Genomic DNA, 24,989 nt, shown 5'->3' on the forward strand with positions numbered 1-24,989 from the left:
TTGTTTAATGGTGTATTTTTTATTTATTTTTTTGGCACATTTAGGCAATGAAATAATAAATTAAATAGTGAAAAATGTGTCTTTTACATAAAATGAATTGGTATTTTAGTTATTTTATGACACATTTATATATTTAATTCCAATTTTAATAAATTAATGACACATTTAATTAATTATTTAATGCTGTATTTACTTGTTTAATTTTGGCACAGTCAATCCTCCGTAGTTTGGGGCTCTAATTAAATGTAATTGTATATAGAATAAGAAAAAAGTTGTGTCTTTAAGGTTGCAGAGGTTTTGGAATGCGGTGCTAAGATTTCCTACAGCACGTGAAGGCGTCGCGCGGAGCGTGTGTTTTCTGGCCACGCCCCTTCATAGTAGGGCGGCGAGGAGCGTCCGCGTGAGTGTCGATGTGAAAAAGTTACACAAGCGAGGAGACGAGGTTTTACAACAGGGCGGTTTCACAACAGTAAACACGGCGGCTCCACGCCTTCCTCCTCCCAGCCAGGTCACCTCCACCCCCGGGCTTGACAGAGGACAGAAAACCACTGGAAACATCCTTTTTGGTCCACGCCTCCTCCTCCGCGGACAATAGACAAGAAGAATCATCTTTTTGCGTTTTTCCAGCGTGTTTACAATCGATCACTCCGACACGTCAATGTGAACGTGTCGGTCCGCGTCTCTCCCGCGTCAGTCACCGTGTTTTCACGCGCTTCTCTCTCTCTCTGAGCCATGGAGCTGAGCTCGGTGCTGCTCACCACCGCTTCTTCCACCGGCTTCTTCAGGCTCGTCAACGCCGGGGTCGGGAGCCTGCCAGTGCCCGAAGCCGCCCGCAGGAACGCCTGGAAATGGAGAAATATCTCCACATCGTCGGTGCACAGCTCCATCACCGCCGTGTGGGCAGTGATGTGGTGAGTCCCGGCGGTCCTCACGCCAATGTTCTTTTATTTTGCAATGTGATATTGAAATGGATTCTTCTTTCACCAAGAATATATGGTTACAGTATACATTAATCCAGCCGCCTCACAAGCTCTTCTCAATGAACATTAGTTTTGGTAATTAGAGAAAAACTTGATGAAAACAATAGTCCAAGAGGTCTTTATGTTAAAATGACTGAAGCGGCTAAAACTAGTTTTTAAACTTACTCAATGCAACGTCGGCTACGGTTTTAGTTGATATAGAACTAAACTACACCAAAGGTTAAGAAGCAGTGATACATTTGGAATGAAATGGTTAAAACGAAATTTTTTTTTGTTTGAATTTAATGCAGCAAAAAACACAGTTTTTATTAAAGAAAAATGCAAAGTCGCCTTTGGTTTCAAACATAAGGCACGTGGACCAAAAGCAAGAGGCTCCAATGTGGCCAAAATGCAAATTGTAATTTACATGTTTATTTTAACACATCTTTCTGAAGTGTGTGTGTGTGTGTGTGTGTGTGTGTGTGTGTGTGTGTGTGTGTGTGTGTGTGTGTGTGTGTGTGTGTGTGTGTGTGTGTGTGTGTGTGTGTGTGTGTGTAATATAAATGTGCCACTCAAGATGAAATTGGGCTTTATGTGACCCCTGAAACCAAAAGGTGTTTGACAGCGATGTTTCTGTAATGGAACTGGGATTTTGTCATTTTTGTCTGCCTCCATCTGAGCTTGTCTTTTCTTTGTACCCCCCCCCCCCCCCCCCCCCCCCCCCAGCTTTTTCATTCACCCACAGATGGCCGAAGACCTGATAGAAACGCACTCTGTCTTTTCTCATGCTCTGGTGTCGTTTTCCATCGGTGAGTAGAAACCTCTCCAGCAGTCCGCGCACAGTCACTAATGGCACGGCTGTGGGTTGGAGGGCAGCCTGCGCTCGGAGTTGTTGCCATCCCCGGGGGAAAGTGAGAAAAGTCATATTATCCATCCCCGTTGGCTTAATTTCCCCCCGCAGGGCAGCAGAGCAGGTTTAGGTTTATGTGGCAACTGAACTCTTGACTGTGTGAGTCTGTATTACCTGGTGTCGTTTCTTACACCGAGCAGAGATGGCCAGTTGCTCTTTTAATTTTTTTTACTTTTATTATTATACAAATGACAGGAATTGGTATTGTTTTGTGAAAAAATCAAAGTATCCCATTCCCTTGGATTACAGCGGGCGGTGCACGTTTTAAGGTCTCAAGCTTCTTTATGAGTTCACAATTTTCAGTTGAGTTAGTTCGCCGTAAACACACGTAGGCTTTAGTTCTAAAACTCACCTGAAAACATAACTTTTTAGACAAGCTTCTTAAATCTATTTCGGTCTGTGTTTTCGCTTAGTTTTGTTGTTACTTCGATGTGTTTTGCTTGTTTTTAACTGCAATTGTAACGTGTGACGTTGGGTTATTTTGAAAGGCACTTACAAATAAAGTGTATTATCATTATTAGTCAATTTCACAAATTATAAAAACGTGCATGAATTAGATCCTGTCTGATTTGATACTTTAGGGATTTGTCAGACCTGGGTGTGCCGGCTGCTCCACATTCCCAAAATAGCAACTCTCCCTCCTTTTATTAAAGCTCGACAGTGTTACAGGGCGACTAGTCACACGTGAGCTCATCCAAATCTCACTGATTCGTCTTTGGGATCCGTGACAGACAATAAGAACTTGCAGAGGGATTCCCAGGATGTTTGGAATTCTTCTCGGAAGCCCGCGCTCTGGAAGCTGGCAGAGCCAGATGCGGTGTCGGTGCGTGAAAGTGAATGAGGGGCATTATGACCGGTCCCAGGCACCGGGCGTTACCCCCTCGCAAGTCACGTGACCTCAGCTTGGGCAACAACGGCACAAAGTTGTTTGATTTATGCACGCTGCCCACATCAGATACCGGTGGAGAGGGAGAGCGAGGGAGAGAGAGGAGTGTCCCACACTCAGAATGAAGCGCTCCTCCCAAACCCCTCCCTCCACAGAAGTGGTGTGATGAGAGGTCTCGGCAGGATTTGAGAAGTTCTTGTGACAAATATATTCATCAGTTCACACTCTGCTGCCCAACCGGAGACCTCTGGGTGACCCGCGAGGTCGTCGTCAACCTGATTTCATCCGTTTTTAATCCTCACGTTTCTGTGCTGGACTGATTCACAAATCACCTGCTCATTTTGATATGTGGGTGTCCACACACACACACACACACACACACACACACACACACACACACACACACACACACACATCCATCACCCAGATAGAAATGACACACAAAAGGAAAACAATGGATCAGAGAGGTATTAGGTGGGTCAGGCAGGTGTTTGACCTCGGTGAGTCATTCCAACAGAGACGTTGCAGTCAGCCTCGAGCCTCCTGGTTTGACTAACTGGTTTCACACTGGAATTCTCTGCTGGCAAAAAGCCAATTTCTTTGAACTTTAGATTCTTCGCCGTTGCTCGTCAAATGCTGTTTGATTCTCTTGTTTTAGGTTCGCTCATTCTTCATAAAGCCTTTATGGTCAATGGATCCCTAGAAAAGATGCTGGTTAATAATTCACGTTCTATTTGTCCATGTCCATTACTTGGAGTCGAGGTAATTCACATTGTACATTTGACTTTTTTTTTTTTTTTTTTTGGCTCTGCAGCATGAGGTATTTCTGCACATTGCCACAGGAACCCAAACATGTCGTCACGTCAACAGAAGGTTCCTGGTGTCACATTTCCAACACAATGGGGCCAGCCCCACCAGCGCCCCACCAGAGCCCCTCCAGAGCCCCACCAGAGCCCCAAGCTTTATTGCCCCTTCAGTCCCCCATCCTCAACCTTTCATCATTTTTCCTGTGATCAGAAAAGCTGTCGCCATGGATACGCTTGGTGGTGGTGGTAAAGGGGTGGGGGTGGTGATATGAATAGCCCCTTTCCAAGACAGACGCATCTTGGTTGCCGTTGCTGTCGTCATGGAAGCAACCCCCCCCCCCCCCCCCCCCCCCCGACACACTTGATAGGCTCTAGACTGCTCTTGTCAGGAGAATCTGTTTTGAGTTTTGGCTGCTTAATGAATCGCTGAACTGAAAGACGACATTAACCTTGACCCAATGTGTCTCACCCCACAGGCTACTTCATCTATGACTTCCTGGACATGGTGCAAAACCAGAAACTGAGTCAATCCTGGGAGCTCCTCTTTCATCACATCGTGGTAGGTCTTTAGAACACCAGTACTGTGTGTGTGGAGAGATTCTGGGTAAAAGAGTTTAATGTCTTCACCTTGAGTGTGATCGAATCTTTTAATTTGGTGCTACTGCTATGTCACCCTGGGATTTATTAAACCGTTGCTGCTCAGCAGACAGTAATCCCCCTAAAAGCCCGTCACACCTGCCAGAACAGACGCACGGACATGAGTGAGACAAAATACCCGTCTTTCTCGTCTCGTAACAATGAACAAGGGAAGGAGGGACAATGACGCAATCAGTCCAGTGCCCCCCCCCCCCCCCCCCCCCCCACACACACCCCCACACACCCCCACAAGCTATGCATTCATCCTTTCACTCCTTAAGAGCATTGAACTCCACCCGACTCCCTCCGTCTCTTGTTTTCCACTAAACCACAAAAGGAGATCCGTCAGATTTCCATGAAAACCGCCTGTCTTGGCGGCCCCCAGCCGATCTGCAGAGATTTCTCTGAAGAAGCAGCGGCGTTGGTTTCAGCAGGACGGAAAACAAACAGGGAAGTGACCCTGAAGTGTCGCTGTAGAACTACGTCCTGCGGAATGAATTTCTCTCTCTGCTCCTGACTCGCACGACCTCCATCCAAACACCATGCTGATGTTTTCCATTGCTTTCCCATCACCACACCTGTTTTTACTCCTCCCCTCCACGAGAGCCGTTTGTCAGATTTTCTTCTCATAATCTTGAAGTTAGAGTAGATTTCTACGGCTGCGGTCCATGCTTGTATCGATACGCTATTCAGTGCCGTTTTCCACGCTTAGATATGTACAAATATTTCTCAGCATTACCTGCTACTTTTAAAAAAAATGTCATACCTCGCGCACTAAACCAGCTTGAAATGCGGGTTTTAACACGCTTGATATGATAACCTGCAAAATCAGCGTGTCTCTATTTCAACAGATAACCATACGAAGGTTGTCATTCCTGGGAAACTTGCCTATCAGGGTTTTTCCTATCAGATGTGCTCATTTAGAGGAATCCTCCCTCCTATGACGGATCACTCACAATATTGCAAAAATATATTGTTGAAACATTTTTTTTTGTTTGTTTGTTTTTGCTGGAATGTTCACTGAGTTTGTCTTTTTTTTTTTTTTTTTTTTTTTAAAACAAGCTGTCCAAAATCTCATCTGCTTTTTACACTGTATAACATGAATTTTCCCTGAAGACAAAGGGTTTGCATTGAGTTTTGGTCATTCCTCTATCAGGTCCAATAGCAATGTATCTTGCGGCTGTGTGTCGATGATCGTTCAAGCTTGTAACATTTGGATTCAGTTTTTTTTTTTTTTTTTATGGAGAATATTGAAGACAAAAGTGTTTTTTTCGCCACGTGATCTTGTTGCGTCGGTGCCAGATTTGCTCACATGGTTTCCTTGTTGGCCTTTCGGAAACGGCTCCAGCAGCTTTGTTGGCAGTCTTGAGAAAAACACCGTATAAACCGATGTCTTGATGTAACACCATTACGTTAGAGCGGAAGTGGCAAACATAAGGCCCGTGGGCCAAAATCCGGCCCTTCAAACCAACAAGTAAATCGTAAAAAAAAATTCAAAGCTGTTCCAGTGCTGCTTGTTCTTGGGATAATTTGCTTGTTTATCAGTTCATTTCTTGGAAAAGAAGGTTATAGCCTGAGTTTCACATGACTGCTGAGAATACATCATGGGACTACCTGGATATCGGCTCTTAATGAAGACCTAATGTTGACTCAGACAAACTGGGATTGCGCCACTATTTGACTTCCAACTAACTCATTTTGCTTGAAATCGGTCATCACACTGACTCACAGTGTTGAAAGGTCATGTTTTACAGCAAGAGCATGAATGCGGGACTTTCCTTTCCAAGTAAATGACGGCAAAGTCTCAAATAAAAACTCGTCCTTTTGGGTTTTCGTTTCAGAAAAGTTTCGTGTCGACACAGCAACTCTCAGGAAACACTGAAAACGTAGTTTGTATGTGCTGCTGTTTGTTTTTGTTAAGGAAACCACACGCATACAGGTGCATAGAGGACAATACCATATAGATATTAACAATGGCGAATACACAGACATTCGTGAGGACAGACAAGGAAGTTGGATTGTTATTCCGGGTGACTCTCAAGTATAAAACTACCAAGTCCCAGGAGAATTTGGACGGGGCGTCATGACGCTCTGGGGGCGAACATTGTTCTTTTTGTCCAGTTGTGTTTTCAGTGACTCCGAGCACCTTTGTCATGTAAACGGACGCCCAAAAACACAACAAAGGCTTTGTGTTTTTACTTGAAATCGTTGCCATGTAAACCGGCTCACGAAGTAAACCCTCTATAGTTAAAGAAGTAACTAATAACTACATCCAAGTACTTTTTTTTTTTTTATTTTGTAACTTGTCCTGCACTGTTTGTTGGTGGGGAAAGGCCCCGGCAGTTTGACAGAAGATAGTTGTACTTTTATTTATTGATTTATTTCTGCCCCCGCTGAACGTCTTGTCTTTCTCCCCTCCACTTCCTGGAAGAGTCCAGTGAATGGGCTTCAGCCAGGCCAGCTGGCTTTAGATTGTCATTAGAGTGTGGGAGGGACAGAGACTTCTTGTCTCATTCGCATGGCTCGCTGTGCTCCTCGGCTCGCTGTGCTCCTCGGCGCGCTCTCTTCCTCCTTTACTCTCCGGTCGCAGCGCCACCAGGACTTTCATTCATGCTTTCACACAGCGTTCAACATGCTTGAACAGTGTCGCCATCTTTTCCTCCACTCCTGGGCAATCTTCAAGATCAAGATTCAAGATTCATTTTTATTGTCATTCTACTTTTCAGTACAACGAAATTACTTCAAGCACAGATGGAAAGAAGAAGACAACATTGGGAGAGGGAGGAGAAAAAAGAAGTCACATTGCGGACAGTACTCCTTAGAGTAAAGTCTGGAATATAAGAAAAAAAAAAACACCTCAGCACATTTAGCATCCAGCATATTACAACATAGTACATGTCACAAGACAGAGCACATAGGATTCCACGGGGTGGGGTGGGTGGGAGGGAGGGGGTTTGCAGGAGAGAGGTTGTACTCATCTGAACCGTTTTTTTTATATTTGTTGTTTAGTGTATTATTTTTTTTTCCTGTTCTTCTCACACAGCTGCTATAATTCAGTTCATAGTGTTAGATACTTATAAAGCAACACAGCCAAGTCGGGGACTGAGTTACAGACAATGGTCATCTCATGTCTGCAGAGTTTGGCCGGCACTGTGGTCCAGCTGGTCGGACAGTCAGGAGCAGAAGGTCGCTCCCGAGTTAATCTTCACCTCATAGAGGTCGTCAACATGACTTATATATTCTTCCACACCCTTCCTCCTCCTCCTCCTCTTCCTCCCTCTGGGGGCTCCTCTTTCTGCCTTCCAATACATGCAGAAACAAACTTCCTTTAATGCAGATAGAAAAATGCATTTTAACTTTTCTCATTAATTTAATCGCATCTTTATGTTAAAGTTTGATAACCCAGCAAACGTTACGGTGTGTATTTACCAGGGGTTTGAAAACTCTACGACCAAAAGAGACATTTTTGTCGCTTTCCAGCAAAATCCAATTTAACTGCAGGAGCAAAACAGATTTAACCTTTAAAATGAGGCGAACACGGTTTTATATATAGTTTTATGAACATAAACTCGTCTTATGTTACGCTTGTGAAATTTAACCTACAATTTAGGATGATAAACATTTCTTCACATTTTCAACTGTTTTTGTACCAGAAGCAGTTTTGTAAACCTTTTTTCAGAAATACTATTCATTTTAGAATTTTGTTTTAAAAGTTGTTTTAACAGTTTTATTTCCCTCGTTTCTTATTGTTTCGATATTTTTTTCCCCCATTTTAGCCATTTTAATTATTCCTTTTTTAAAAGCTTTTAGCCTAGAATTAAAAACGAAAGCAAAACCAAATCTTTCTTTCGGTACAGTTTTGTGAAAGGTTCAGGGAGCCACTAACAGAAGGTCCAAAGAGCCACATGTTGCTCCAGAGCCGCCATCGACTGAAGGTGTGTTTTAGAGGGGGGGGGGGGGGGGGGAGAAAACTGTGTCAACATGTTTTATTGTTATACGTGGAGTCTTTTGACAGGTCTAAGCCATTTTATAACGCAAAGCTTCATTGAGTTCTTTTACTTCACAACAAGGTAAATCTCTTTTAGCCCGCCTCTGAAAACACTTAAAAAAATAATGTTCGCTACCACTTTTGTCATCCTGCCTTTTTAAACTGTGGCACAAAATGTACCAGTGGAGGGGAACGTAATTGATATAGTACCATTAGTAGTTACATGACAGTAGTTTATAGTGCGGAGCCTTAAAATAGTCAGCATGGCGAGTCTCAACTCCATGAATGGCCGTCCAGGGAGACCCAACGTGTCGTCAGCCTTTTATGTCAACGCCTGTTTGGCTTTCAGACCTCTTTGAGTGGATCAACCTCTACATTGTGCTTCTTGGTGTCTTCATTTAAAGAGCATGTAGTGAAGCGGCATGTAGCGTCAAATAGATTTGCTGACTTTTCCTTGTCGCAGTCCAGGAGAAATAATAAAGTCAAACATTCCACGGAAAGATCTTTTCCCCCGTCTTATTGACTGAAGATTACAGCTTCTTATTTCCTGCTGGGGGAAAAATGTTGACCTCACTATCGGCCCCCTGTGTGACTTCCACTGAAGACCTTAAATGAGTATTCATTTATCTCTACTTTTATTTATTTTTTAAATAAAATATGATCTTGAAAATTGAAAGTGGATAATTATTTCTCAACCCCTGCCGACTGTTTGAGATGACGAATCTGGAAAAACAAAACCGTAATCTCCACCATCTTTCGCTCGCGACTGTTGGAAATACTGAGCTTATTGGTATTTAAAAATGGGACTCAGAAGGGAGGAAAGACAAGCATAGAGAGAAGGGAATATCATTTTTTCCATAAATTCCACAAGGAGCAGCATAGCCAGCAGTTCTCCTTTGAGGCGTCATTGATGATACGCGAGTGGAAACCTGGAGAATCGGTTTTGCCTTTTTGCTTTTCTGGTCGCATCTCACGTGTTTAAATCAACGGAGCATTTGTCATGTGCATCTTCATAAATGCTTGTCAGTCCAAACTCATTAGGCGCAATTCAGTTTGGAAGGATAAATTGGAAGCGGACGAGAGCATCACAGTTTGTTGATTGAGGAGTAACATTGATTCTTGGCTGTTCAGTGAAGTCAAATATATGGAACTGTCAAAGGTCAAAGCAAAAGCTTATTTTCTGCCTATACGACAGTGTTTTGCTTTTTTATCCATTATAACCTTCGCCATGTAAAAGTGCAAAAGAAAGGTTTGTTTTATTTCTTTGAGAATTTGTACACAAATACACATAACCTGACATGTTCAAATCCAATAAGCACTCATTGTTTTTACAGCTTAGAGTTGGAAAATACGCATTAAAATGACCTGTAAAGATTTGCACTTGTTTTGGTTGTTTAGGGGAATCAATTATTTTGTCCATAGGACTTGTGCTAGTCCGAAATTGCAATATTCTTCTTGCAATAACTCATGCAGTGCTCTTGGTGAATCTTTGGCTTTTCAGCCCTTTAAATGGGCCTCGGGTGAAGGAGTCACATCAGTACTATTAGAAAGTGTATTGAAGACTGATTCCGAGTGATATTAGCATTACTACACTCATGCAGGCAGAAGTGCCTCATGGGCACAAAACCGCTGGACTACACAGCCTCTCTGAGGAGGTTCAAGTGTATTTTTAATTGTGAATTAGTGAAGTTAGTACGTTATCACCGCAATAAACGTCACACAAATCCGTCTGTGTCAATGAGATTTAGAAATCCTCCAAAACGTGCATTTGAATTCAACCTCAGGCGCAGCGTCTTGGCGGTTAAACGTCTAGCAGCCTCAGATATGAGTGGAACTTGTCTCAGTTTACCGGGGATTGAGAATAGATACTTGTGGGCGGAGCTTCGGGGCGCTCTCACGTAGCCAACAGGGAATGTCACTTTAGGAAGCGCAGCACACGTTTCTGGAACGCTATGTTTGCCAAAGGGGCTGTTTTAGTTCTGCAGAACATGATAAACCAGATTATCCTGCACACCAGTTACTCCCTTACTTCACCTCGTCTTTTATCTGCTTTTTATAGAAACACTATTTTCCATCAACCGACGGGGAGGTGCTTTGCTTTTCCCAATTCATCCTTGTGTATCCAAAGTTTTACTTCCTCTAGTCGTCAAGAATATTCCCAAATTATCTGCTTTAAAAAAAAAATAAAATTAACAGCCAAAGCACAGATACATTTCCAGTCTTCAACACTCTCGAGGCTTCGTCACTTCTTAGTGACACACCTTTTGCCATGACTCACCACGTGGAGGAATGCTTCTTTTTCTGCTTCTGCGCGAGCTACTGAAGCTTCGGGGTGTTGGTCAAAGCCAAAGATAATACAAATACATCCTATTTGGTCATTCCAGCCATGTGAGATTACATTACTCATAGAGGAAGTGGGATCTTATAATATTACATATAATATTGCACAAACACAAACAGATGGCAACATCATTCAGACCAAATATTTGTCTTCAGCCACTCTCACTGCCCGGAGTCCAGAATCTATCAAATACTTTGGGGTTTTCCTGTTTAATGGTTAGCGTCACTTTTTATAAGTAAAGTCTAAAATATATCTCTCCAGCTTAGACTTCATTTCTAATTTCATGGTTTTTGTATTTGTTTATACGTCAGATCAGTGTCTTTTCCTTCTCACTACTTTTTTTTTTTCCTGGCTCTTATCATCCGTTTTTAATATCCTTTGTCCTGTCAGTTGTCTTCGTAAAGGTTTTTTTGGTTTGCTTCTGTTTCTTTTGAGTTTAATCAGTCAGTCAGAGTTAACATATCAAAATGTCTTTTTCATTTTTCATTATCATTGTATCAGTGTTCCCATAAAGCTCGCTGGATAAAAAAAAAAAAAAAAAAAGCTCTGTATTTGATTGATTGTAAAAGAATATGTGAAACCTGAAAATTTATAAGAAACGGACCTTTAATTGTGTTGCCACACGACATATGAAGCATATCAGTAACTAGTGAGATAGTAAACAAACTATCAAACTTGCATATATGAGTGTCCCGGCTGGGATCCATTCTGAGTTACATATTTTTGGCGGGAAGACCGGCCACAATCTCGCCTCATTCTGTGTGTATTCAGACCAGACATCTGGTCTCCACACGGCCCTCCGGCTCCACACACACACACACACACACACACACACACACACACACACACACACACACACACACACACACACACACACACACACACACACACACACACACACACACACAAACTCTCCAGCTTCCCGAGAGGCCTTCTGCAAATGCGCTTTCTCTCCGCTCCAAACGTGTCGGTGTCCATATATCACACACGCTCCCTTGTTCTCCACCCCTCCCTCTCCTTGTATGACTTTCGAACATCTACCCTCCGTCCCCACTCGTCTGCCCACTCGCTGCAGCTCGTGCGGCCCCCGCACATGGCTTCAGACCAATGCGAGCCTCTGTGCGTTTGTAATGCTGTGTCTGTGTTTTGTGTGTCGAGGTTGTGGAGGGGGTCCTCCCTCATGGTATGTCTAATACCGAGGAATTTCCTTGTCTATTGTTTTTGTGTCCGATGGAGCTCGCACCCATCAAATAGGACCCCAAGAGAAATGCTATCCAGTTGTAGTATATTTAGATTCATCTTCATTTCCTCAAAAGACTGTTAAGATATATTTGTCTGGTTAATTGATGGCGCTCTACCTTAGCAGGTGTGATTGACCGTGTCCTTTAACCCTGTAATGAACCGGTGACCAGTCCATTGTGTTCCAGGCCTTTCGATCAATGTCAGCTGAAGTAAGCCGAATCCCGCTGTAATTCTACTTTGCATTAGGGATGTTCAGGACATCTCGTAGGTAGCGGACATCCTAACCCATATAATTCTATTCTGCCTTCGCAGTCGGCATTTGGCATGTACACATCTCTTAACTCTAAATCTGAGATAGCTCACGATATCTAGAAAGTTCAAAAACTACTAGATAGCGGAGAAATCTAGGCATGTAGTAGTGATTGCACTCCAACTTTCCAATCACGTTAGCAGTCATTTATTCCAGAACTTGTGCAATTCTTCAGCAATAAAACCAAAACGAATCCTGTCTGTCTATCCAGTCATCGGAGGGTTAAAACAAAATATGCATTTAGAAAACCAGTAAAGAAAGTGTGCAGAATAGCCGTACACAGAGTCAATCCTGTCACAGAAGTGGATCAAGCTTAACAACTGTGGAACACAAGTGTGACGTGTGAATGAGCGATACGTTACACTAACAGAGCAGACGAGCTACAAAATCATCTAAGTTTGGTTCCAAAGAGGCTGGAAAAGCCGTGTCCTAAATAAATAAAGTTTAAAAGAAGAGAAAAAAAAAGGAGGGGGGCGTTTGTTTGGGTTGGTATACAAACCAGGAATTCTGTTTGTTGAGGCTGTCGTCTGTCAGCGGCTTTAGAAAAGGCAGAGAGAGAGAGAGAGAGAGAGAGAGAGAGAGACGTCACCTCTGAGGCGCGAGGTGGGGCAGAGTTCAGGGTGTGTGTTCGTACCACGCCTAATGACCTGCGGCGAAGACATCAGATGAAGATTTAAGGGGCAATCCTGGCTCTGATCCATCTTCTGTGGGAATACCACAGCGCATACGGTACGGACATGCGATTCCAAAAGCAGCGTGTGGGCGGACAGGCGTGCGAGCGAGCATGTGAGAGTGCAGCTTAAGAATAACCACACCTTCAACGATTGAGCGTAGTGCTTTAAAGAAGAAAAAAAGAATGAAATCTGTGATTATGTGTGCATGGGAATCATTGGAATTAAACAAGTAATAACAGCCAGTGGTTGGCTCTCTGTCTTGCACAGCATTGATAACAGGTAGCAGAAACTCCTTTAAAAGAACAAAAAAAAATGACCAATTCATTTCTGACATGTTGCATATACTGTGGTCTTCTGGGAAATTTAGTATACAGGTGTGAGAGTGGGGTCGACCGTCACAGATAAAACCCACTCACAGGAAAGCAAAAATAAATTTTCCGAAAATATTGAACCGTTTCTTTGCCACAGAGGAGTGTTGACTGTATTGTCAGTGCCGTTACAGATAAGAAGTACTCCAACAGAAGGAGATTTACTAATCTTGCAAGTTTTTGTTTTTTTAACTTGTTCCACAGTGTGAAATTGATCTCTCAAAGAAAGTTTGACTGTACGGTGACATCAATAAGCAAGAATCAGAAGATAATGCTGTACGCCATCCGGTGCCTTCGTGAGATGATTAAATGAAGCAAGCAGATGGTACAGTAGCACTTCTATACTAGGAAAAGTTTTTCCAGCAGACTGAGAATGGACGCGATCCAACACTTTTTTCCCATTTGCTGTTGTTGTTTTGAGGCCACACAATATCGGCGTGCTTTATAGCATCAGTTAGAATTCTATGTGGCGCACGATTGTTAGTCATGGAATTTCTGACTGTCAGAACATTTTCTCAAGCTGCCTTTCATCGAAATAACATAAGTAAGTCGGTACGTAAAAATTAATTATATATCACCGCTCAGAGATAAAGATCACAAAGTGATTGACATCATTATTGGCAAAAAGGTAAAAACAGAAATAATGTCAATTAAAAAAATATAGCAAGGTATATGTAGTATTTGGGGCATAAGAGTGAACCAGTATTTCAAAATGAACACGAGACGTGATGGGGAGCCAGGGAAGAGAGGATAGGACGGGGGCGAGGCGGGATCTCCGGTTCGTTCCTGTTCAAAGAAAAAGAGGAAGAGCTGCATTTTGAATGGAACCTGTCCAAGAACCCCTCTCACTGTACCACATAAGACCCTGTTCCAAGTCACAACAATATACAACGTTACAATCGGGCATCTGTCATCTGAGGAAAACAATGTGTATGCAGTAGCACTTTCACAGTGCAGAACCATGAAATATCATCAGATCTTAATAAGTCTTAATTTACACGGAAAAAGGAATTAATTTATTTTTTTAAATCCATTTTCCCCTCTGAGAAATGACATGATTTATTACACTGGATGTGTTACAAACCACTGCTCTGCCGTTCACGTGGACTTGCCGAGTGCCTCAGGTTGGCCAGGATTGAAAGAACTCGCCTCGTGTTCCACGCGCGGATGTGGAGGAACACCGTCTCTTGGTCTGAGCTTGAAAATGAACGGCCACCCAATTCCGATTAACAGAAATGGCGCTCAGTAATTGTGTTTGTGTGCATTTCTGAGCAGATGTTTTTGACCGAGAGGCGCTGCTCTCAGCTGACCTGAATTTATTTAACGCAGGTCGCATGACCGCCATTCGGTCCGCCGTCACTCCGTCCCTTTTCAAACTGCGGGCCTCGCTGCATGTTTGTGTGATCGCCACAGTCTCATGTTTCGCTGCTGCACATCTTTTCCACCGTTTCCTCTTGTGGACTTTGAACTTTTTCCTATGAGGCCCTCCCACCTGCCCATCACCCCACTTATGGTCCTCCTATCACCAGACGGCAAGCGTCTCTCGCGCTATTTCCTGTCTTCCAGCCTCACTCTGCCATTTCCTGTTACTTTATGACTTGAGGAACCACTGCTCTTCCGCTAATAGGCTTTTAGGCAGCAAAACGCTGTTACGTGGTCGAACCTTCGGAGCTCAACAAGAGAGGCATTTCAATGAAGTTAAATCCGGAGTAAATCCGCTATAATACACACATTGATTTAGTCTTTGTTATTCAAGAATTATTGTCTGCCACATTTACTTCCATCTGAATTTGTTTTCCTATTCAGAGGCGCGGACGCAAACAGTAAAAACACTTCAATACTTTGGTAAAGTAGACTTTACAGATTTTCAAGGTTAGTTTTTCACATCCACCATGTTTAGCCCTCATGATCAAACCTCCCGGCACACAATCTGAGCTTTTATCAAATAATCAACAGAATCCTGAAAACTTTCATGGAGAAAGTAAACGGGAGGTGCAGGTTTGTTTTGCTTGATTTACAGTTTATTCACATTAGTTTACAAACCAAAAGTCAAAGGCAGACTTCAGTGAAGCGTCTCCATGGTTTGAGAGGGGTTCTTTCTAAATCTAATCATCGACCCCCCACGCACATCCACACTAGGTCCACATTTACACTGCAGGTCTTCATGCTCAGGTTGGATTTGCTGCGTAATTCCAATTTTTTTTTTTTAACCACGAGGTTACATGTATTTTATCAAGTGACCCATATCTGATTCTCACTTCACTTTCCTACAACGTCAGAAGCATCTCGCATGCATACTTTGTAGTGTTTACAATCTTCGGGGCGACAGCTCTGCCCAGCACAGTGCCACTTTTAATTGCCGCCGTTACCAGAAGGTGGAGATGTAGTAGGTAAGTGTTTCATTTGCTTTTGTTGAGTCTCATAACAGCTCGCGAACACATTCAGTCACAGGTGAGGCCCGGAGGTCATTGACCTTGCTCGTCTTCCTTTTTCTTTTCTTTTTTTAACCTGACTTCAGAATCACTCAGCGCTCGGCGCTGATTACCAAACCTGAAATTCTCCTCCGACTGAGCCGAAGTGTTATCAGCTGAAGAAACTGGTTTGGCGTGGAAATATTCAATAACCCTTTGTCTCCAAACTGTACGCAAGTGTTGGACAGGAGAAGAAAATGGGCTACTCTAAAGAGGCCTGATTATTAACACGAGTATATAAAATCCCAACGATAAGGGGTGAAACGTCTTTTGAGTCACATGACCAAGTCCAGTTGACCTGATTCAATTTGCCTCGAGGTATATAGCGTCTATAATTCCTTAAGGTGTGTATACTCGTGTGTGTGTATATATAGGTGTGTGTCAGTTAAAGGCAATAAACATACCGAGCAGAGCAACACCTGCAACTGTTGAACTGAAGATAGAGACAAAGGCTGACTGGCCCGGGGGATGAAAAGACCCATGAAGTCCACTAAAATCACTTCCATTCACTTGATCTTCACCTTGATGCCAGTACAGTCGTGACCTGATTCATTTGGACTTCTGCAGGTTAAACTAGACAGTCATTTTCATCTCTTTCACACATCTACAAGTATTTCCAAGTGTTTTACATTAACAAACATGAACGGCGGCAAATGCAGAATAATAACAAAGACGAGAAAGGACATTTTTTTCTGCCTGCCTCCTGCTGCCGACCTATACCCCCTAAATACTGCCACTACTAGATGAACTGGAACAGGAAAGAAAGAAAGAAAGCTCTAGTTTTGCCTGAAAGGGAGTGGGAAGAAGAAAACTTCCCACTCCCGTTAATCCCACCCCCATTTTCAATTAATATTCCCATAATGACCGTCACAGTTACGTCTTCCTTTTTTCTGTAAGTGTTGATTCAAAGCTGAATGGCAATCATCTATACTCATTATTTCGTAAATCATACAGCAATAGAATAAATAACACATACCAGCAATGGTAATCAACAAAATACCAAACAATTGTAAGAAAACAAAAAAACACATAAAATAAATAATAATATTCATAGAGGCAGGCACAAGAATAAGAAAGTTGATTGAAAACAATCTGAGGTATTAAAATAATCAATTGAGTTTAAGGTGAAATCAGTACAAACCTGACAACCTGAGAGATTTGGATGTATTTTTGGGGGTCAGCCAAAGCTCTGGAAATTAGTAGGACGGATGTTCAAGACAAAGTCTATGTGATGATAATAAATCAACTAAATCTGAACGTAACACACTCAGGATAGGATACATAATCCTTTTTTATGACCGTTACAAAATGTGACCCCTTATCTCGTCCTGGAAAAAAATCCACTTTACATCTCAGGTGAGCTTCATTTTCGCCTTTATCGCGGGACTAGAGATGTATACGGCATTGATTGTCGGTCACATGTGACTCTAAACATTAACATTTACTCTACTTTCTGCCCGACCCCGGACCAGTTTAATATTTTCCTAAAAGTGAACATTAGACAGTGAGGACAGTTGTCAGTGAGCTTTGTTTCCCTTCTCTACAAGAAACATTGATTAAAAATGGGATTAGGAGGTGTTTGAAACACATTTTCATCAAGACATATGTTTAGAACTGAACACTTCTTTGTTGATCATTCTGAGAGGTGGGTAGATTAATCATCCCCTCGTGATGACGATTGAGTGTTTTCACCAGAGAGGATGAACACCTGCATTAAGGACCCTGGTATTGCAAGTTAATGTTGTTATTGTTGGATTTATTTATTAATTTGTTTCTATAGCAGTGCAATTTTTTGGGGGATCAGTTTTCACCGTTCCCATCCTAACCTGTACTCGCCCTGTCGTCTTTGCACCCGGAGTCTCCCCCTGAAAGTGGGACGAGGGTGAAGGTCCCTCACCGGGGTCTAGAGAACGTCTAATTAAGCCCACAGGGAGGAAAAGCACCGAACAAACAAACACGGATACTGCCGCCTTGTTTTTCAACCCTTCATCTGGATTTCACTCGGGTTAGCTGAGATATGTGGATGATAAACTTTGTGAGACTATTGTGTAACGCCTTTATTTTATATTCAGAATCACCTTAGTTGTTTTTTTTTTTTTACAAGTCGCTTTGCAATAATATGGCAATGTTATGATAAAATACGATAAAATATACTGTCTTCTAAAGAGGAAAAGGGTCAACAAATAACTTGTTGCTCTAAAATGTATTTGATTATAAAGTTAGAAAAGTAAGGTTTTAGATTTCTGGACGTTTCTGTTCTTTTAGCAAACAACTGCAAACATTTCATGGCCGTCATGCTTGAACTGATTTTGTTCTTTGCATTTATGTTTAAGCCTCCTTTTGGAACTACAAGTACCCCGAGAAAACCGGAGATGGTACGACTATTGAAATTCATGCCGTTAGTTGTCGACTAACTGTGATAGTAAATAACAAAATCTGAACCGTGAAGGTTGAAAACTGACTTTGCTTAAGGAACCAAAAACTGCTAAATGACATATGCAATAAGAGAACATGGTATAAATCCATTTTGTTAGTCTGTCCACCTTTGTGTCAATAATGTGTACACACACACACACACACACACACACACACACACACACACACACACACACACACACACACACACACACACACACACAAGCACACATAATCATACATCAGTTTTTTTTCCTTTTCATAAATCGTCTAAACAAGTTCACAACAGTAAACTATTTCCAGGATTTAAACCCTTTAAATATTTGTTAAGTTATTGCATTGTTTTTGAACAAAAGCCACCAAAAAAGTGTCCATTTCTATCTAATTAACCGGTGCTGCTGTAGGTAGCAGTGGACACTGAGGAGTGACCAAATCCTAAAAGAGCAGGTGGAGAAGATCCACCACTGAGCCTTCAGCAGTGGTTTGGACCGGCAGGCGCTCCTGCAGGGTGGTAGAAACAGCAGGGAAGATCATTGGGAATACTCTTCCAGAGGTCAGCGCTACCTACGCCTCCCGCTGTCTGAGGAGAGTGCATCACAACATGTGTGATCAACACCGCCCGGCGCATCACTGTAGGTTTTTTGGTCCGTTTTGCTTTGCAACGTATGAACGCTTTTCAACTAAATGTTATTATATTTGTTACGACAATTAAGGAAATCTCCCGATTCAGGATCTTTTTGGCGAGTCTCGGATATCACCATTTGTTTCCATCATTCTTTTTTTATGTCGGACAGGCCACTCTCTCAGGAAACCTTCATGGCAAACATTCGTACCATTACAGTATTTAGAAAAAAAGTACATTCTTTCTACCTTTTTACTGGATTCGACCAGATTCAGCCATCTACTATTGTGGATTGTACTCATGAAATACTTACATTTTTCCAACCGTGTTGTGGAGCAAAGGTTAAAAAGCAACGCATCAGTGAACTGTGTGTTATGTCTTAAAGTACGTGACATTGAATTTAAATAAATAAAAGATCTTTGCAAAATGAAGGCCACACAAGCTTCAACGGAGTCAAAATAATCAACAAATCTAACATGAGGTTGAGACAAATGTATGAACTACTAGATATGTATTTATATCTATATACTTTCTCCCAGTTTGATAGTTTGCTAGACATTATACCCTTTTCTGTACATTACAACACTTCTATTGTGTTGATTGAAAGATGCGACAATGGTCATTCCTGTGCGTTTGTGTCTGGCTTGTTGGGTGTCGGGGCTTTAGCTCCGCTGCCGTCGGTGAAAGCCAAGTTTCAGCCGGGCTTATTGTGGCAAATCCACATAATGCTGAATCAATTCCACTTTGGTAGCTCCAACCGGCTGGTGGGGGGATTACCGCGAGTCCCCCCCCCCCCCGCGAGCGCAGTGCTGACGGCATGACTACGAGTGAGAGTATCCTTGAATGGATGTGTAACAGCGAGTCCGTCCACACCGACTGTTGCTGCTAGACAATACATTGTCCTGATGGCGTCTTTGGCTTTTTTCTGCTTGTAGTTTTTTTTCTGCTTTGATAGTTGTACATTTACTGCGAGCAGCCTTGAGAATGAAAAATGTATTACTGATGTTTAGCGGCCCCCGAGAGATGCTTCACTATCTGTGATCCGGGTGAGATAAGGCCGCCGGACGACTTTGATTGGCTGAACATCAATGAAGCAAACATCAATAAAACCGCCATAAAAGTACGTGCACGTGCTGAGAAATGGTGAGATTTCATAACGGACCTCCTGAAGCATTACATGTAGAGGCAGGAGCTGGAAGAGAGCCAGTTCCTTTATGAAATAGGAAGAAATGGTCTTTGTCCCGTCCTCCTATCATTGAGTTGTGTAAGGGTTTGTTTTGACCCGACCTGAGCAGCACCCTGTGTGTGTGGGGGGTGGGGGGGCGGGCGTGGGTGTTTTATCGGATGACGAGGAGCGGGGAGCGGGGCGAGACAAGCCCCGGCATGGCATGTCCCACCGCCAGAGAGAGGAAGTGGCTGATATGAAGACGATCTAGCAATGGTTAGAAAATGCTGGACTGACAGACAACATGGAGGCTCTGAACATGGCAGCACAAGGACAGGCGCTAAGCTCACGGGCCGCAGCGGCGAGAGTCCACCTGTCGGTCAGATCCAAGGTGCCGGCTGTGCAAAGCTGGCCCAGCGATGTTCCAGCACATCACCGCAGGGGGTAGGATGCAGGCAGGAGAGGGTCCACAGTGGGATAGTGTACGGAAACATCTGTGCCCTGTATGGACGAGATCGGAGGTCTTTTTCTTTCTTTCTTTATTTTTACTTTCTTTTTTTTTGCAGGTTTTTCACAACAAGAATTACATGTATATCTATTAAAAAAAGAAAAGGAAAACTAAAAAAGGACAATAGAGTATGATGGTATTATTTACATTATTTTCTAGGGAGGGGAAGTTGAGTGTGGAGTATATATCATATGTTCCGTCTTCATGGCTGTAATGTGTAACCGAGTGGGTTGTATCATTGAACTAGTCAGTAGGGACTCGATCAGAGGTCTGCAGTCTGCGCCTCTTTGGCCATTTTGTAGTGGCTCCCTGAAGCTTCCACTAAATGATACCTGAATGAACACTTTATCTTAGTTTGGTTTTATTTATACACCCGAGTCATTCTCAAAATGACTTTTATATCTTGAATTTAAAAAAAAAAAAAGCTTTAAAGAAAGGCGAACTATCGCCTCAGTATCAACCTATTGCACTTTCTTAATTTGTTTTACATAATCCAAATTTGATCTTTTCAAATTGTCTATAGTAATCTCTATAGAAAGAAATCTCAGTCTCAGTGGGGTTTCTTCCTGGTTAAAGAAAACGCTTAAATAAATGAACAACATGGCTGACATGATTAAAATGTCCTTCCTTCATGATTTTTTGGGTGCTGAAACAAAAGAAAGCCCGTCTTTAAAACTATCTGACGTGCGGATTATTTGTGAGCAAAATAAAAAAACAAAACAAAGACAAAACATGTCAGTCGGGGTTGTTTTTCAACTCCGTCACCTCATGCAAGTGCCGGTCTCACCACATGAATGTCACAATGAGCCATCCACATCCACACCGGTGTGTGAGCTCACACACTGTGTGTGTGTGGGTGTGTGTGTGAGAAAATGTCTGTTGTTGACATAACTCTCTCCACCCATATGATGATGGACTTGGTGATGCAGGTTGTTTGTTGCTAAATACGGCGCTTTCTCCGTCGTTTGTATTGGCTGCCACTGGTCACGTCGGTCATTCTGAGCTGTAAACGCTTTCATTCCCTCTGATTGGTCGATGAGTGAGTCAGTCCCAGTACCACTGTTTTCATTGCGTACTGGAGCACATAACAGGAAACATTAAGCAGTAAGGCTGTATGATATGTGATATCTGCCCATCATATTGGTTACAAATCAGTCATTTCCTATTTGAATTAATCTGGATCCTTTGAGCAGCCGCGGTTCAGGATGTCTCCCAAAACTGATGTTGGTGGTTTGATTCCCAAACAATGTGCAAGTATTTCAAACTGCAAACGTGATCAAAACGAGCCTTTCATTTCATCCGCTGACATTCAAACACAAATGTGTGTACGCGATACTCATTGCGTTCCTAAAACTGCTTGACGATTTACAGCGAGAGGAAAGGTTTAAAGCTGCAGCTTGTCAAAACTCCAAAGTTACACCAATTACAGCTGTGCGCAAAGACTTCCTCTTTCCATTTACAAAAAATGGACAATGCGTCCAAAAACGAATCCATTGCGAGGGAAAATGTAGATATTGTGATGCAACGTGTTTTCTGGCTCAGAAATGACTTTAGATATCAACAACACTGATTGATAAAAGAAGAAGGTATTTGAATGGAAACCACAGCTTCTTATGTGGTATTGCAATACATTATAGGAAGTAATATTAAACAAACTGGCAGATTAAATTGCGCTATCTGCTTTGATTCTCAAGTTTTTGTATTATTGGGGGATTTTTGCAGAAGTGATTTGGCGAATTGTTAACAAAAGTTACAGCGCACTATTTTTCAATAGAACTTTCAGCACATTTTGATGTGCTTTTTGTGTCCGCGCTCCCATTTTCACCAAAATCGCGTTCACTTTAAATAGACAATTTTTCTCTGGTTTTTGTGATTTTTGCCGATTCAGTTTGCTGAAGGGTTCGCAAAAGTCCTAGTGCACTACTCCCGCGGTTTTTGTTTCTACTTTTTGACGTGTTTTTTGTGCTCGTGCTCCCAATTGTGAGGGATTTTCCTTCAAAGGGAAAAGAAAAACTGCGCCAAGGATGGAGAGGATCTCTGTGCCTCTTAAAGAGGCAGGCACACAGAATTAAACAACTTTGACGTTTGACGTCTCACCGTATCACAAACAATGGTTATTTTGTGTTGCTTTGCTGTTGCCTCAAAATATATAGAAGTTAAACACTCATGTTTACATCGGGGAACAAAGGTACGCGTTTGCCACAGATATGCGAGTACTTTTGCCACCATGTGGATTTCATTTAGGGAAAGTAAAGACCGCTGTGGTCGGATTCCCTCACACGCCTCGGCGCTTGACTTTGCGCTGCCCGTCACTTGACTGTTTACCAGCGTGGCGAGATGCCTCCTCTGTCCTCACGTGAAACCTCACAAGATGCTTCTCCGACTGAGGCTCGTCTGATGGTGGAGGCCAGAGAGTTGACGTTTCTCTTTGTTTTCATTGGACAGGAGTGTGAGGATGTCGGAGTGTGTGCTGAGTGTGAATGTGACGATGTGGCTCAGCTGTTTTGGTACAAACACATTTCAGTTATAAAGCCCCGGCCGGCCGGCCGGCAGCGTCTCCTCTGTCACAACATGTCAGACACTCTGAGTAATCCTTCCTCCACCAGCTCTTCAGTGCAATAATAAGCAGGCAGGGTTTGTTGACTTGTCTGTGGTGTGATGGTTTGTTTTTGGGGTTTCTGTAGTTTGGTTTCCAGCACTTTGCTGCCACCTGCTGGATTTTACTTGTTAGTTAACTCACAGACTTGAGTCAGTTAAATCATCTCCACGCTGTAAAATCAACATGTAATATTAGGTATTACTATCAGAAAACATTTCAAATGAAATCAATAAAATAGAGCAAAACATTTCAATTCAGCAAATCCTTAAACTTACATATAGAAATATAGAAAAGCCATTACATAGAGTGAGATACGGTCCATAACCCAGGGCCATTGCAGTAATAAATAAACATTGAAGTATTGACTTCCCTTCATTTGTCACTTTTAATATGTGCAAAACGTCGACTTATACAATCTGTATTATTATTATTTTTATTTTTATGGCCAACTTAAAAAACACATTCAATTGCTGCTATTTCTCAAAATAAAAGACGCTTCTCTTTTTAAACGTATATAGTCCATACTGTCACTGCTGACAGAAATTGTCATATGTACACCTCATAACCCTAACTCATCGACTATTAATCACGTCTAGAAAATTCAAACAACATTTCAGTAATTATAGAAATAGACCTTTGCACCCATATACCTGTTCTTATGTTGGTCACTAGCAGATCTGAAATATGAGCATCCAGTCAGAAACAAGATTCATAACGTGACCTTTTCAATAGCACCAAAAACACCGATATAGTTTGGAAAATTCATTTTTCATTACAATTGACTCGTTATTATTTGTCTAATCCGTTTTTCCTTTCCATGTCACGTCATATATATATATTTCTTACTCATGTACATTCTGTTTTTATATGCCGATTCCTTGTTTTTATTTAGTACTTTGTTTTTATGTACCATTTATTCTAATCTTCATCACTTTCTTTTTCTCAATTTGTCCATAATTCTATGTCTTTTTTTCCAATTGTGTTCTATTTGTCCAATCACAAGAAAAACTGATGATAAAGAAGTAGAACACAAACAAAATTAATTAAATTGTTATTTTACAAAAAATGTATATTGGGAAAATAGAAGAATAGAATTGATTAAAAGTAGGGGAGGACCATAAAATAGAAATTTAAGAAATGATGATTCACAATCTTTTATTGATTGCATTGTCTCTCTCTCTCTCTCTCACTCTCTCTCTCTCTCTCTCTCTCTCCTCCTGCAGGTGATCACCTGCTTCGGGCTCTCCGTGGTGACCTGCCGCTACGTGGGCTTCGCCGTCGTCGCCCTGCTGGTGGAGATAAACTCTGTGTTCCTCCACTTCAGGCAGATGCTGCGCATGGCCGGCCTGGCCGCCGGCACGCTGTACCGGGTCAACAGCATGATCAACCTGGGCACGTACGTGGTCTTCCGCATCAACACGCTGGCCTGGATGACCCGCTGGCTGGTGCTCAGCAGGGACAAGGTGCCCCTGTTGACCTACACGCTGGGCAGCGTCGGGATGGCCATCATGACCGTCATGAACATCATCCTCTTCTGTCGGCTGCTCAGGAGCGACTTTTTGAAGAGCAGCACGCGGGAGGCCAAGAAGGAGAAAGAGATGTAGACGGGAAAGGTTGCAAGAAGGATTACACACACACACACACACACACACACTCACACATAATTGTACAATAGCACCACGTGGCTTAGTTCTGGTACCGTTTTTGCCTGTGCCGTCACACCGTCGAACCTCGAGGACCTCACTCGAGGCCTCACTTCACACATCCAGTCTGCTGGAAGTTGCATTAGCAGGTCAGTTCTTTCTCTACGATCGCCTTCATGTGGACGACGCGAGGCCTTAGGAAACGATTCTCGTCATTCAGTCATCGAGGACAGCGTACGATGAGTGAAGACACAGTCCATGACGAGAAACACGTACAACTCCTTTACAAATGTACATTTTTCCCCAGAATTTTCTTTTCTTTTTTTTGGTTATTTTAGCTTATAAGCCATTAAAAATTACTCGAATCTTCCTCAAATAATATATTTGATAAGACTTCATAATCTTTTTTTTTTCTTCTGTTCATAATGAATGTAGAATCAACTGAC

General features: G+C 42.4%; 1 protein-coding gene across 2 annotated transcripts; it reads left to right on the top strand.

Annotated features, from left to right (window-relative positions):
- The first annotated feature begins 423 nt into the window (after nt 1-423).
- On the top strand, nt 424-24,989 carry tlcd2 (TLC domain containing 2). 2 transcript variants are annotated; one of them, XM_080460005.1, is made up of 4 exons: nt 424-911; nt 1,705-1,768; nt 4,038-4,120; nt 24,124-24,989. In XM_080460005.1, the coding sequence occupies exons 1-4, from the start codon at nt 849-851 to the stop codon at nt 24,502-24,504; spliced, it is 591 nt and encodes a 196-aa protein (XP_080316131.1). In that variant the 5' UTR covers nt 424-848; the 3' UTR covers nt 24,505-24,989. The 2 variants fall into 2 exon arrangements, with proteins under 2 accessions (XP_080316131.1, XP_080316130.1); XM_080460004.1 differs by having other exon boundaries at nt 435-911; nt 1,686-1,768.

The sequence above is a fragment of the Lipophrys pholis genome, assembly GCF_963383615.2.
Source record: "Lipophrys pholis genome assembly, chromosome: 3".
Lineage (NCBI taxonomy): Eukaryota > Metazoa > Chordata > Actinopteri > Blenniiformes > Blenniidae > Lipophrys > Lipophrys pholis.